This window comes from Akebia trifoliata, chromosome 3 (genome assembly GCF_017979445.1).
Source record: "Akebia trifoliata isolate Shusen 1 chromosome 3, ASM1797944v1, whole genome shotgun sequence".
In the NCBI taxonomy this organism is placed as follows: Eukaryota; Viridiplantae; Streptophyta; class Magnoliopsida; order Ranunculales; family Lardizabalaceae; genus Akebia; species Akebia trifoliata.
This window is the reverse complement of record NC_141377.1, coordinates 47,628,193-47,642,089: the sequence shown is the minus strand read 5'-3', so window position 1 is coordinate 47,642,089 and position 13,897 is coordinate 47,628,193. Positions and strand designations below refer to the sequence as shown.

The window sequence follows — 13,897 nt, the reverse complement described above, 5'->3', positions numbered from 1 at the left end:
TAAGAGAAGTAGGTCTAAAAGCCCCTATAGCCTCCCATAAACCCCAATTTTGGAACCCCAACTCCTTACCTAACATCCCTCCTTCGATTTTAGCCTAAAGAACACCCAAAAGTCTTCCAAAAACATCCCAAAATCCGTAATAAACTTGAAGAGTTTAGATCCAAAAATAAGGAGATACCTTGCCTCGGAGATCCGAAATCAAATCCGGAGACAGAACGAAGCAAGGGAGTACGGTACAAGGAGCTATTTTTTGTCAGATCTGAGGGAACAAAATCCTTGCTATCGGAAATGTATGAAATTTTTATTCTTATTTTTATCTAGGTTTTTAGCAATGTGATTTATTTGGGAAGTTAGTAGAGACCGGCTTTGGCCGGGCGGGGTTGGTGCCTAACACCTTCCAACCCCGTAACGTGATCCCCGGACTCTCTTTCTCTTTCGTAGATTAGTTTGCCTTTTTTAGAGTCAGTTTGGTTCCTAGACCTTAACAACTAGGTGGCGACTCCCAAACCTCAAGGGTCAAAAGCGGATCCGCGCACCCCACGTATCGAGGGCGCTTTCAGATAGCACTATCCCTAGGGATTCCCAAGTGAAACTGATCCCTAAGAAATCAGTGTTGATCTCCTTTCTTTGCCCATCTCTAATAGTTAATTGGTCCCACCCTAGAAAACTACTTAATGGGAGTAAATTTGGGGGATTTAAGGTCCAAGCAAAGCCTGTAGAATCCCAAGTTTTCCTTAACATTAATGATTATTGATTCTATGCACCTCTGGATACGAATTCTATCAAATTGATGGTTAAAATCGCTAGCGAATTTAAAAAAAAAATAAAAAAAATAAAGAAATGTACATGGTTTGATTCACCAATATCAAACACGTAGCAGTTTAGAAAAATAAAGAACAACAATAAGAAAGAAGAGATGGTGGCTGGGCCGTCGACTAGAGCTACCATTTGGTAGCATTGGGAAATCATCTGGAAGAGGCATTTCACAGTTTTCGCCATTAAAATAAACTCTTCGAGGGAAAGCCCAACCATTATTTAACGTAAACGAGTGTGCATCCTTGCCCATAATTATCTCTGTTGTCACTGAGCCCACCTGATTATCTTTGAATTGTAGAAGCTCGGTGTTGTAGTATTCGATCCCCCAGAAGAGAGCCACCTCACCTGCCAATGGATCCCATGCATGAGAACTACCCAAAACAAAGAAACACCTCATTACCATGATGTTGGGGCTATGGGCAATCTAATTGCTCAAATCAAATCATTTGATAAATGGGTATGACAAGGTTTAAAATCTCATTGTGATCCATTGTTTCGATCACGAGAAAAATGTTGACTGTTTCAACCGACACAATCTGAAACATTCAATGTTTTGGGATCGATGTTTTGTTCTATCTTTGACTAAACCCAAAATGTCTCAACCTATTTCAAGATGGTGTGAAACTTTAAACCATGGGAAAGATGCAAACCAAATGGACAAGTGTGCCATATTATGCTTTCTAATCATGTTTAGTGTAGCAATACATAATATACTTGTTTTAAAATGAAAAACACCAAGCAAAATTACCTTCAAACGCCACAATTGGGAGCAATGTACTGTTGAAGCTGTATATAATAGGAGACACGCTGAAACCAGGATGTTGAACCAACACGTTCCAGTTGGAGTAGTTTGTGCCGTAGTTGTAGTTAGAGAGAGTCAATTTCACCCTCCAGTGATCCTTGTAGTTGTTCTTTATGTGCCAGTGGACACCAACAGGGCACATGTGATTGGTGCACTGCACTATGCTATCAAAACTGGAATAATCCAATACACTTAATGGGTTCTCACTGCACTCGGAAAAAAATTGATAGCCAAAAAGGGAAATAACAAGTACTTTGCAAATTGTCATCTGATCAAAGAACAATCTCAAGATTTAGGACACTTTGTTCCCATAAATCTATGTTTAGATGTGTTCCTTAAAACCACACATTGAACATACGTTAATATAATTTGATAAGGAAAAAAAAAAAAAAAACAAAGGACGCACCCAAAGCATGATGATGCAGTTTCGGAGAGTCTGCACCCACAGCTGCAGTTAGGGCAAGTAGTGATGATAGGATTGTAAAACGAAGAGAGTGAAACACAACAGGTGGGTGTTGTTTTAGCCACAAAACTAGAGTAAGTGCATGTCGATTTCCATGTCCCTGCATATCACAGAATCATCACCAAATTCAATCATTTTTTAGTGTTAAATGCGAGATTTTTTTTTTTTGGGTTAATCAAGGTATCTGGGCCTCTTAGAGCACCCGACTAATCCTTGGGAGTACGTGAGATCCACGATTTGATGGGTTTTTACTAGGGAGATCTCCACACAAAATTGAACCAGTTTTCTGATTGTTGTGTGTATATTTTCCTCCATTCTCGGGTGTTTCATACCCTAATTAATCCCCGTGACCTTCTTAAATTCATAGTTCTCCCCCTCTCTAACAGATTGGTCTTTTGGAGTAGTTTGTTGGTTAACATAGTATTAGAGCACTAGGTTTGTATAGGTCACAAGTTTGATTATTTCCACCCTTATGGGTGAGGGGAAGTGTTGGGTGTATATTTTCCTCCACTCTTGGGTGTTTCATACCCTAATTAATCCCCATGACCCTCTTAAATTCATAGTTCTTCCCCTCTCCAACAGATCAGTCTTTTGGACTTAGTTGGTTAACACTGATCGTAACCATTTTATTGATTTAGGTTTGACACACAAACTAATGGGTTCCACCAAGGTGATTGTGCTACAAAGTGTTCTTGCAATGTGTCACATAGTTGATAGTCAAGGTAACTTACTGAAAACCTGAACTTCTCTTCTACCACCAATAACTGGAAATACAGTGGGCGGATAGTCTGCAAATGAGTTGCAAGTGAAGCCCGGTCCCGGTGCCATCAAAGTGAGATTTAAAAGCAAATATCCAGTAGTATTGCTTTCCAAGTTTCCAACTGTAATCTCAAAGGAAGAGAAGGACTTGGAAGGATCGATTGCCCATGCAGAGAGAACACCTCCATGACAGCAGTTTTCTGATTGGTTATCTGCTGCGGCATCTGGCATTCGATCAACTATTACTGGGTCTCTCTTGCATGAGTGAGGGATCTGAAACTTGAAATCTGAGCAGTTCCCCTGTTGGACAGCAAAGGCACCCGCCATAGACCATATTACTTCGGTCCTGGCCCACGTCCATCCAAGCTTCCAACCGGGTTTGTCTACGTGGCGAAACTGATAGTAATTCTGAACGGTCACCATTGCCTATGGACATCCATATATCGAATCTTAAAACAATTTTAATTCCTGAATGATGATCAGCACAATAAAAGAAATTTTCGAGCTCAAACAAAACAAGAAACAGTCATCTTTATATTTGAAGAGATCAGAAAAATTTTGGTTCAATGCATAGAAGATCGGATGTATTAAATGAGGTAAAAAATCCATAATTTTATGTTTTATTGTTCCATTAAATGATATTAATGAAAAGTTTATTTGCACTAGCTAATATTTCAGTAAGTATAATTCCTCCTTTAGCTATCGAATATTAAACCACGTTACATGTATGTATCAAGTAGTTCATTATCAAGATATGTATAAAAAAAATATCATTTTGTAGAAGATAATAATACTAACCACATAGCCATCCAGTGTCCACTGATGGATGTCGAAAGTAACTGTAATATTTCCATTTGGATCCAAGGGGTCATAGCAATCTGCAACTTATGGAAAAATAGGATCAGATTAAGAAACAGATTGATCTTTCATTCTTTCCTATAGAAGTGAAATAAAAAGAAAAAAGAAAGCAAAGAAACATTACCTGCTAAACTGCAAATAGTGACCAACAAAATTGCTGTTAGTATAAACGGCCTGATACAAGAAAGCGCCATTAGCCCGCCCACCCGCAGAGATTAGCAAGTAAAAATGGATAAAAGTTTTTGTGTTAAAATGAGTAAAAGGAGGTGTGATGAGGTTTCCTAAAAAGATAAAAACAGTTTCTAGTTTGATCTAGAGAAGCATGATTCCCAGTCATTCCCATCTTTGTCAGGTTAGAATAAAACAAACAAGGAGCATTGGAAAGTTCGAATGGGTAAAATAATAGACAAATCCCCAAAGCCAAGTCCTATGGAAGTGCAACCAGCAGATACTCAGACCAATTGTACAGAAAGCAATAGATGAGCATATAACTTAGGAAGGCATCCTTTGTTATTTTCACTAGTTCATGGTTCACACATAAATACATAATTCCCAAACAGGCCCATGTTGAACCATCATGTAAAATGTGTAGATCAATGTTTACAATCATCTGATAGCATCAAAATTTTGACCAAGAAGACCTTTGTGGTGGGTCCCATTCCCTCCATCCCACTGTATACCTTGTTCAACCTTATAATTTACCATCTTTTTTTTTTTTTTTTTTTTTATTTTTATGGATACTTGATTTTTTTTTTGCTGAAGATCCAAAATAATGAGATGGTACAGATTGTTTCCCTTACTGAATAGTGTGGATCTTAGTATCGATCACCAATTCTGGATTCATGGACTGGTGAGCCTATAAGAATTCAAGTCCGTTACATAAACTAGGCTGTTGGTCAGCTAATCTGGTGTCCTATAAAAGACTAACTTGAAAAAAAAAAAAAAATCCTAGGAATACATAGGATGTATGATAAGATCAAGATATAAAATCAGATTCAAGAAATATATTATATATTATATAATAATGGTAATTTTATTGGGTTGACTATTAATCCTAGAATAGTCCCCAAGTCGGATGAAGATGCCTTAACAGAAGCTATGGCTCAAGATAGAGTTGCAAGGTTAAATAAAATTTGTGTTTCCAACCCAGTAATTGGAATAAGGCATAGATGATGACGATGATAATGATGAGAAATCCTAAGCAATAGTTGGGTCTTGAGCCCGTCACATGTGCTTCAGGTCTAGGAAACAAGAACAACAGCTTGTGGGCCGGGCTTCGTTACCATTGATACCACATCTTCAGTTTTTGGGCCGGGCTTCCTTTTCCTGCATTACCACAAGCCTTCCATTCAATGTGAAACCCATTAGCAGTTCAAATCCAAGCTTTCCCAATTCTCCAATAACCCCCACCACTTTAAAAAAGAAAAAAAGATTTGTCCTTTTATTATTAGTGATGAGCAAGATTGGCTTTCCTTGTGACTTGTTCTTATTTGTTATTTTATTTTTTTAATAAATAATATGTTTTTAGTGATGGTTGGTGGGCCATTAGATCGAGTAAATGAAATAACATTAGGAAATGTTGATGAACTTTAACACTCAACTTAACCCATTATTAACAAGGAATCTTCAAATTTTTGTTGATTTGACATTTCTACTCCATTTTATTTTTTTATCATTTTTATTTTCACATTAAGCCTACTAACAACCTTGTGGATTTTTCTTCTCACACGCATCTTGGGGCCAGCTCCCTTGACCCCATTATATATAAATTAATGTTGTGTTAGATAAGATAATAATTCGATTTGATTATCATGATTGAGAGACAAGTTTGGGATACGGTTGATTCCTTGGGCCCATTGTCAATTGAGACCATTTCATCATCAAAGCATAATTTATATTGATTATTGTAAGTAGATTATATACTTTAAAGAGAAAAAAAATCAGTCGATATAAATGACGACTTCATTGTTCTTTATACAAAAGTAATCATATAAAGAAATGATAATAATTTCATACAGTGGTTCCACCATTCATGTCATGTGAAACTATTTATCTTAACAAAAATCACTTAGAAGAAGAAAAAATAAAAAATCATTGAGGATAAAATTTATAAGTACGGCCAATCCCAATGACTTATGATGATTCTTGGATGATGATTATATTAGCCTATTCAATAATTTATATAGATTCGAAAGATCCACCAATATAAAAAGACAATCAATCAGTCCAATATAATATTTCTAATTGATCTTAATTGGCGCAAATCCAAATGTTCATGATACACTACATGAAAAATGTGTAAATTCCAAAGTCCGTCAAATTTAACCCTTTTTCACATAACGTTTAAAAGAGTTGTGTTGAATTTACCTCTTTTTTTTTTTTTTTTTTAATGTATTGATATGTGATGAGATACAATATACTATTGATATAGTGTTTCTCATGCACATTATCATTAGGCATACACCCTTACTCCAATCATAAAAAAAATTATCTCTATCATTTCAAGCGAGCGCCGAAGATGAAAATGCATCAAACCTATAAAAGCAAGATATACAAAAAAGTATAATGGAACCGATCTTGAGATTTTAATTAAGAAAATGCTGAAGTAACATTGAAATTGACATCGTTTGGGACATTGCTGATGTGGATATGTTTATAGAACCATAGATGCTTTTCATCAAGATACTTGTGAGAAGGATCTATGATTTTGTGCACACCAATGTCTCAAACAATGCCAATTTCAATGGTACTCCATCACGATTCTTTTAATTATTATAGAATATGGAACCGAGTGCTCTTGTTCTTGAGGATAAATGAGAATCTAAGTGGAGAGAATCTTTTTACCATAAAAGGACATACAAATTCGGGATATGCCTATGTAAATTGCATATTTCGAATTTTCATATTTCTACCAGCACCATTGATTGCTGGTTCATTGCTGGTTCAAATATTTGAAACTTTCATTGACCCATTGCTTTAATATAAAACCATCCATTTTCTTGCTTCAATTTGAGTTACTAGGCCACTTTTATAGAGTTTTTGGCAGAAAAGGATAGTTTCCAAGATACGAAAAGAATCAAGAAAGACAGTGAATGTATACGAATTGTCCTTAGATTGAATTTTAATTTGACCAAATTAGAAAATTATTTCCTCATTTTGAAACAAGTTAAAGCAACGAATTTACCACTTCGGAACATATAAAACAACGAATTTATCACTTTTGAAAAATGACAAGTTCATTACCCACTTTTGAAAGCAGTGTATATGCTACTTGAAAATCCAAAAAAGTAACAAATTTGTCTCTTCAGATTACCAATGAAATCAATGATGTTTCATAATTGAGTAGTTCATAGTGTAAAATGACATTTTTTTTTTTTTTTTGTGTGGGGAATGTGACACTTTTAGAAAAAAAAAATGATAAATAATTTATCTTTTTGAAAATAGAAACCGTGCTTCACCGTCAAGGACTAAATTTTACATTTGTAAAGGAAAAAAGAAGCGGAGATACCAATCCAAGAACCCGAAAAAATGGAATGAGTAAAAGTTTGGTAATCCGCTAAAATCAAAATCAGGGCAGTTACAAACCTCGAAGAAAAGTTTTCGCACTAGACAAAGTTCGAAAACAATGAGTACATTGTGTATGAGTAAAACTTTACAAATTCAATTATTACGTTGCCATCCCAATATTAGGGAGAGTTTAGCAAGCAACCTTGTATTAGGGTGAATTACAGCAATTTTCCTTAATACTTTGTATTGAAGAGCCAAACATATCCTCTTTCAAATTATTAACAATCTATAAGACATCATTTCAACATATGGTTACAGTGTGACTATGTTATCTTGCTGTATAAGATATGCTCTACCCATGACAGGCTACAATGAATGTGATTGTTCCATCAGGGGATAATTTTCCTCAACTTATAAAGAAATTAATTTGTATTACAATATATTCTATAGTTGAAGTTGTGGACTTGGCGATCACCCTTTGATTTGATGGCATCGGTTTACATACTGAGAATCAATAAACTGATTCATTCATTTATTTGATCTTCACTTGATAATTAGTTTGCTTCCACATTAATTTTGTAACTGCAAAAAAATATATATATATTTAAATCATTTCCTATTGGTTCATTGATTCTCAAAAAAATATTGAACAATTAAGCATCAAAAACCTATTAATTCACAAAAAATACCAAGTAATTAAAAATAGAAAGAAAATTTTCTAAGAATATAAATTTTATTAATCAAAACTTGTCCCCAAATTAGAGTTACAATGCTGTTTATAGAAAAGAGTCTTTTATATATATATATATATATATATATATATATATATAAAACAAGAAAATAGTCAAATAGAAAAAATAACGGAAAACAGTATAAATGAAGAAAGCATAAAAATATAAACTATTTAACGTTGGAGGTAAGGTAGAATCAATGGTGTGTGATTCTGAATTCTAAAACTAAAGTTATTAACAAAATAAAAATTTCCTAAAATAGCAAAATCTTTTTAAAAATAGGGTAAATGAAAGAATTAGCTAACCCAAAAACGAAAAACTTCATGTCAAATCAATAGATCTTGACGATCTTGAAATTTTCATTTAAGAATGGGACTCCTCGGATGATTTTGACATCATTGCCTATTTGAATTCGTGGACCCATATGAGCTTAGGTCTTATGCTTAGGCGTTAGGCGATCCAAACAATCCATGAATTCTTCTACTATATGATATTTGCATAAACAGGTCCGATTAGTAGGGACAAGGCTCAAATCCATCGGGTATATGCAATACCCCACAAACTACACATACCAAAGTAAGTCAGGATAAATCCCCATGGTGGGTGGCCAAAGGGATGGGGGTTGAACTCAAAATCTGTCCCTTCTTGGAGAGAGGCTCTAGCCACTAGGGGTGCACATGGTTCCATTTGGTTCAGGTTGGATGTAAAATTAGAATCGAACCGAATTTAATCGGTTCTACAAATCTGAAACTGAACCCGAAATGACTACCCCCTAGAACCGAACCAACCCAAACCAACCTTAGTTCAATTTGATTTGGTTCGATTCTCGAATCTCCTAAATGTAGCTATCAAGCCACCAATTATCAAATCTTATGACTAAAAAATCCAGGACCATCAAAACGCGCAACAGAGAGAATAATATTGACAATATTTATAATTTCAATTATCTACTTAATAACATGAGTGATTTTTGAAAATTGAAACTCATTTGATAATTAGGATTATGTCATTTGGATCACTTGGATTGGTAACTAAATTTGTTAAAATACAAAAAGCAAACAATTAGAGTTTTTGTTGTTGTAGCTGTTGTTGTTATATTTAATTTTATTTGTTATATATATATATATATATATATATTGTGTGTGACACAAACGTCTAATCAACTACAATGTTCTATATAATAAAACATGATTGAGTTGGAACAGTTGTGTTTGACATAAACAGTGTTGTGAGAGACAAATCCAACTAAGACAAACCTTTCATTATCTACAATTTTGTGGGTTAAACCTCCCATTAAGTTATAATGTCATGGGATTCACTTTATTTCCTTTTTTCTTTACCTCTAATTTTATTATATTTTCTCTTCCACCCCTTGAATCCACTTTATTAGTTTTCATCTTTTACTCTTTTTAATCTCATTTTTTTTTAATAAGACTCCTCTAACTCTAATTTTTTTTTCATTTTTACTCTTTTAATTTAAAAGTAGATGCCATCTCCTTTAACTTTATTATATATTCTCTTTTATCATTTTAACGCGCTTTATTATTTATCGTCTCTTATCCCTTAAATCTCAATTTTTTTTTAAAAATAATGCTCCTTCTATTAAGATATAGTTTATTGGTTCCACTTTACTTCATTTATTTTTCACCTCTCACAATTTTACTATATTTCTTTTTTAACTCTTTTAATCCATTTTATTCATTTCTATCTTTTACCTCTATAATCTCAATATTTTTTTATATATAATAATACCCCTTCAATTATTTATTTATTTTTTACTTTTACTTCCTCAACTTGAGGGAGGATACCCATGAACTATAGTATATATATAAGGTCCCGTTCAACATCCTACACTTTAACCTACACTTTACCCTATGTGTTTTGTCCTACATGGGTTATAAGTTTTGGAATAGGCTGATTTTTGGTGAAGATGATCTCTATGGCGAGGAGATCATCCTCACCAAAAATCAGCCCATTACAAAACTTCTAACCCCATAAAAAATGGTTTAGAAAAAATGGATGGTCCACGATTTTTCAACTTATAAATATGAGGCTAGAAATTTCAGAATGGGCTGATTTTTGGTGAGAATGATCTTCTAACCGTAGAGATCATCATCATAAAAAATCAGTCCATTTCAGAACTTCTAACACACTAGGACAAAACACATAGGATAAAGTGTAGGGTAAAGCGTAGGGTGCCGAACATTTCCCATATATATATATATATATATATATATATATATATATATATACTTGATTTGGTTCTAGAATTTCGTGAATCAAGAACCAAATCAAATCAATCGATTTTCAAAATTATAAATTAGAACCAAACAAATGAGCAAAAAAATTGAACCAAATCAATTCAAAATGCCTTGGTTCAATTTTCAGTTTGGCCCAATCCAATGTGCACCCGTATTGGCTACTACACCCAACACTAAAAGAAATTGGTTGATCATGATTGGAAAAAATTGGGCTACCAGGCAATATTTGGCATGACAAATATTTGTGACCAACAGCTCCAGTTTCCTAAAAAAATACGAATAAATACAAAGTTATAACTAGAGTATAATGAAATGGTGCTTTCTCTGTGTGGTTTAGGTGAAGAGTCTCTCTCTTTATACACACAAATGAATCTGGGCCCTTTGATCTGTTGAATTGAGATAGTCCACCGACCGGCTTCACCTTCAATTAACAGAATTCCAGTGAAGTGGACGCGAAGAAACGAAGCCCATGATTTTATTACTACCCCCTCTTAACCAAATCCCTCTCCCCCCCCACTACTAACGACCTCTCTCTCTCTCATATAAAATTATAAATAAAGGAGATCCTTGTCGTCATCTTCATTCCATTCCAACTCTTCTCATCAATTATATCCTTCTCTACTAAACCCAACCAGTAGATGCTATAGAGAAGAGAAGAGAAGTATAGGTAGGGTGTTGAGCATGGATAGCGAAGAGGGTGTTGTTGTGATCAGAAGGGCAGAGATTGATACTAGGGCGCCCTTTCAGTCTGTTAAGGAGGCTGTTATGTTGTTTGGAGAGAGAGTTCTTGCTGGGGAAGTTTACGCCAACAAACTCAAAGAGGTGATACTCTCTCTCTCAACAAAATATTATAAATTGTACTTTTAAATATAAAATTTATCATTAATATTTTCTTTCTCCATTATTATCATTAACCATTATTTGGGGGATGTTTTTTTCCCTTAATTATCACAATTTCAATAAGACTAGTATCTAAGGAATGATCAATCATATTAAGATCTCAAAATTATTGCATAAAAAAAAACTCAGTTTTTTTTTTTCTTCTTTTTTCTCCTGATTGTGGGATCTTTGGACATGGACTGACTAGGAGGGGTGAGACAACTGGCCTTTTAGACCATCATATCTCGCCCAAATCCCTAGGTACATGTAATACCATACAAGTCACACATACCAACTAAGCCATAATAAATCGTTATGGGTGGCCAATGAGGGGTTTGAACTCAAGACTTCATCGTCTTTTTAATGGAGGTTCTTGCCACTACGCCAAACACTCATCGGTTAGAACTCTTAATATTGCTATTTCAAGCAATGCCACAAGCCATCGACCAAACGAATGCCATTGTTTTAAAGACCTTAGCAGGTTTTAGAACTCCTTTTCTGTGAAAAAATATATCCTAAAAGAATGACAAATTGGGAATTTACTAATTTTCTCTGGTAATATTTATAATAAATTATTATTTATTATATCATATAACTTATTAAACTCTAAAAATGGGCAATGGTGCTTGTACCTTGAGTACAAGTTTCCTATAGTTATGTTGTGCGGCTATGTGAACTGTGATGCAAGTTGTTAGCTTTCTTTATCATGTGACGCCCATGTATATGTGTGACAAATTCTCCTTTCCCTTTACGTTTAATATTTTTTTTTCTTGTCTTTTTATTCCTCAAGCTTTTAAAACTCAAGAAACCAGAACAAGTTAGAAATCAACTGGACCGAGTTGAATCAGGATTCACTTAATCGATGTTTTGACTTACATTTAATGTGATTAATTTTTTTTTTTTCTAAACCTGTATTATGGGATTCGCTCCTACTATGTCGAATCTGAACTAGTTTATGATTCAATTTGTACTGTGTTCATGGAAACAATGAACCCATGCTATACAATTGTTTTTGTCATATTAGATATTAGATGCCCTCACAATTTGGCCTAGATGATCTAGGTCTTCTCTTTAGACTAACATACAGCCTAAATGCTATCTATAGAACTACTTTTATCAATTGAGTTCGTTCAAGTGTAACGAATGGTGAACCACGAACCCAAATTTGAACCGAACAAATCGATGAAGTAGATAACATAATTCGTAACTGTTAAATAAAAATATAAAAAATAAAAAATAAAAAATTAGTTGCTAGGAAGTTAACCTAATCTACACCACAACTCAACTCATGCAAGTTTCGCTCTAGCTTCATGGATTTTTACAGATTGGGCAAATAACACTGGGTGATTGATTCTGCTGAGGTCCGAGTTGACCCGATAGGTTTTGAATGATTGAGTCTAGTCAACTCGACCAACAGAATCCGAGTTGACTCACCAATTTTAAATGCCTTGTATTATAATACTCCATACGGTAGTATCATGTGATTTTCGAGAAGTTACCACTAAAGTTTAAGCCCTGTTAAGGAATCAATATCTTTAGCTTTTGAGGAACTGATGCCAAATGACCTTGCTTGTGACATGCATTTTCCCATTGAACTGTATTGTGACAAGGGGCTGTTGTAGTGGGGATGACTCATCCGAGTCATCTTAGTCTCTGATGAGTTTTAAAACCATGGTCTTGATTGATGATTGGTGGACCACTCCTACAGTTTGGGGTGATGGAATTAATCATAAACTTTTATTTTATTTTTTATATTAATCTTTGGGTACTATTTCTAATATATATGTCCATGTTAGATTCGAGCTAGAACAAGCGAAAGTGGTCAAGGGGCATCGCGACTTGGAACAATTACGGCTGAGCTCGAGGAGACAAAGCAGAGTCTCGAGAAAGCAAGAGAGGAAGGTATGTTAATGGCAAATTGCCTTACATCTCTTCGAGAAGAGCTTGAACAAACAAAGAGGGAGCTACAACAACTAAAAGCAAGAGAGATCGAGAAACAACGGATGGATTCAGAGTTCGAAGACCTCAAGTTTATAGAAGTCGAGGCAATGACAACTAATGATGAGGAATCAATGGAGTATCAAAAGAAGAGATATGTGAAGTTTGCAAGTCCTCCTACATTGGCTCAAGTTATAAGCCCAGAAAGTAGTGAAGTACTAGAGAGACACCCTTCATTGAAGAAAAAGAAGAAGAAGCCTTTAATCCCCTTAATAGGAGGGATTTTCTCTAAGAAGAAAGGAAATCAAGAAGTTATCTCCCCGATGGCTCGAGCTTCGACTGCTATGTAGGCATTTATATAAATTTCGAAATTATTTTCGATGCAAATAATGTCTGTCCGGATTTGTTTTTTATTCAAAATTTCATTTTTTTGTTGAATTAGCCATATGTGGTTCACCTAAGAGTCATCATGTAATAATAAGGAATACCTCAAAATAAGTATTGTATTTCTTTCAACTTTTGACTTTGTTGGGTCAATTTTTTCCTTCAGTATAGGTCTAGTCAACCTAAGATCAACAATATAATGATAAATTTTGAATATGTCCATTTTATTCCTCATATCCAATGGATAGAAATCAATAATCAGACAAATTTTATTTTTTTATTTATTTTTGGTTGAATGAAATCATAGGATGGGCCATGTTTCATTGGACATGTGATGCTGGAAACATGGCATACTGATCCTGTATTACAGAGATATAACAAATCATACAGATCCTGTATTCTGTTTTAGGGTGTGTTTGGATGCAGGAATAGCTCTGTTCTTGAACCAACATATCAAAACCGCACCAAACAAAAGAGTTAGGACTATTAATGGGCCGGT

General features: G+C 34.5%; 2 protein-coding genes across 2 annotated transcripts; one reads left to right on the top strand and one right to left on the bottom strand.

Annotated features, from left to right (window-relative positions):
• Positions 1-863: 863 nt before the first annotated feature.
• On the bottom strand, positions 864-3,239 carry LOC147407495 (COBRA-like protein 2). Its single transcript, XM_086432845.1, has 4 exons — positions 2,813-3,239; positions 2,021-2,181; positions 1,565-1,829; positions 864-1,161 (listed from the first exon to the last, which is right to left on the bottom strand). The coding sequence occupies exons 1-4, from the start codon at positions 3,165-3,167 to the stop codon at positions 866-868; spliced, it is 1,077 nt and encodes a 358-aa protein (XP_086288971.1). The 5' UTR covers positions 3,168-3,239; the 3' UTR covers positions 864-865.
• A 7,277-nt stretch (positions 3,240-10,516) lies between these two features.
• On the top strand, positions 10,517-13,620 carry LOC147407494 (WEB family protein At1g75720-like). The gene is made up of 2 exons (XM_086436086.1): positions 10,517-11,019; positions 12,873-13,620. The coding sequence occupies exons 1-2, from the start codon at positions 10,879-10,881 to the stop codon at positions 13,362-13,364; spliced, it is 633 nt and encodes a 210-aa protein (XP_086292212.1). The 5' UTR covers positions 10,517-10,878; the 3' UTR covers positions 13,365-13,620.
• Positions 13,621-13,897: the final 277 nt, after the last annotated feature.

What these genes read in the sequence shown, in the direction of transcription:
- LOC147407495 (XM_086432845.1), bottom strand. Translation starts at nt 3,167, where the DNA reads ATGGCGGGTGCCTTTGCTGTCCAACAGGGGAACTGCTCAGATTTCAAG. An exon ending in AAGAGAAGTTCAGGTTTTCA is followed by an intron (nt 2,182 to 2,812) that starts GTAAGTTACCTT and finishes TGTGATATGCAG; the next exon opens with GGACATGGAAATCGACATGC. An exon ending in CCCAATTGTGGCGTTTGAAG is followed by an intron (nt 1,162 to 1,564) that starts GTAATTTTGCTT and finishes ATCCATTGGCAG; the next exon opens with GTGAGGTGGCTCTCTTCTGG.
- LOC147407494 (XM_086436086.1), top strand. Translation starts at nt 10,879, where the DNA reads ATGGATAGCGAAGAGGGTGTTGTTGTGATCAGAAGGGCAGAGATTGAT. An exon ending in ACGCCAACAAACTCAAAGAG is followed by an intron (nt 11,020 to 12,872) that starts GTGATACTCTCT and finishes TGTCCATGTTAG; the next exon opens with ATTCGAGCTAGAACAAGCGA.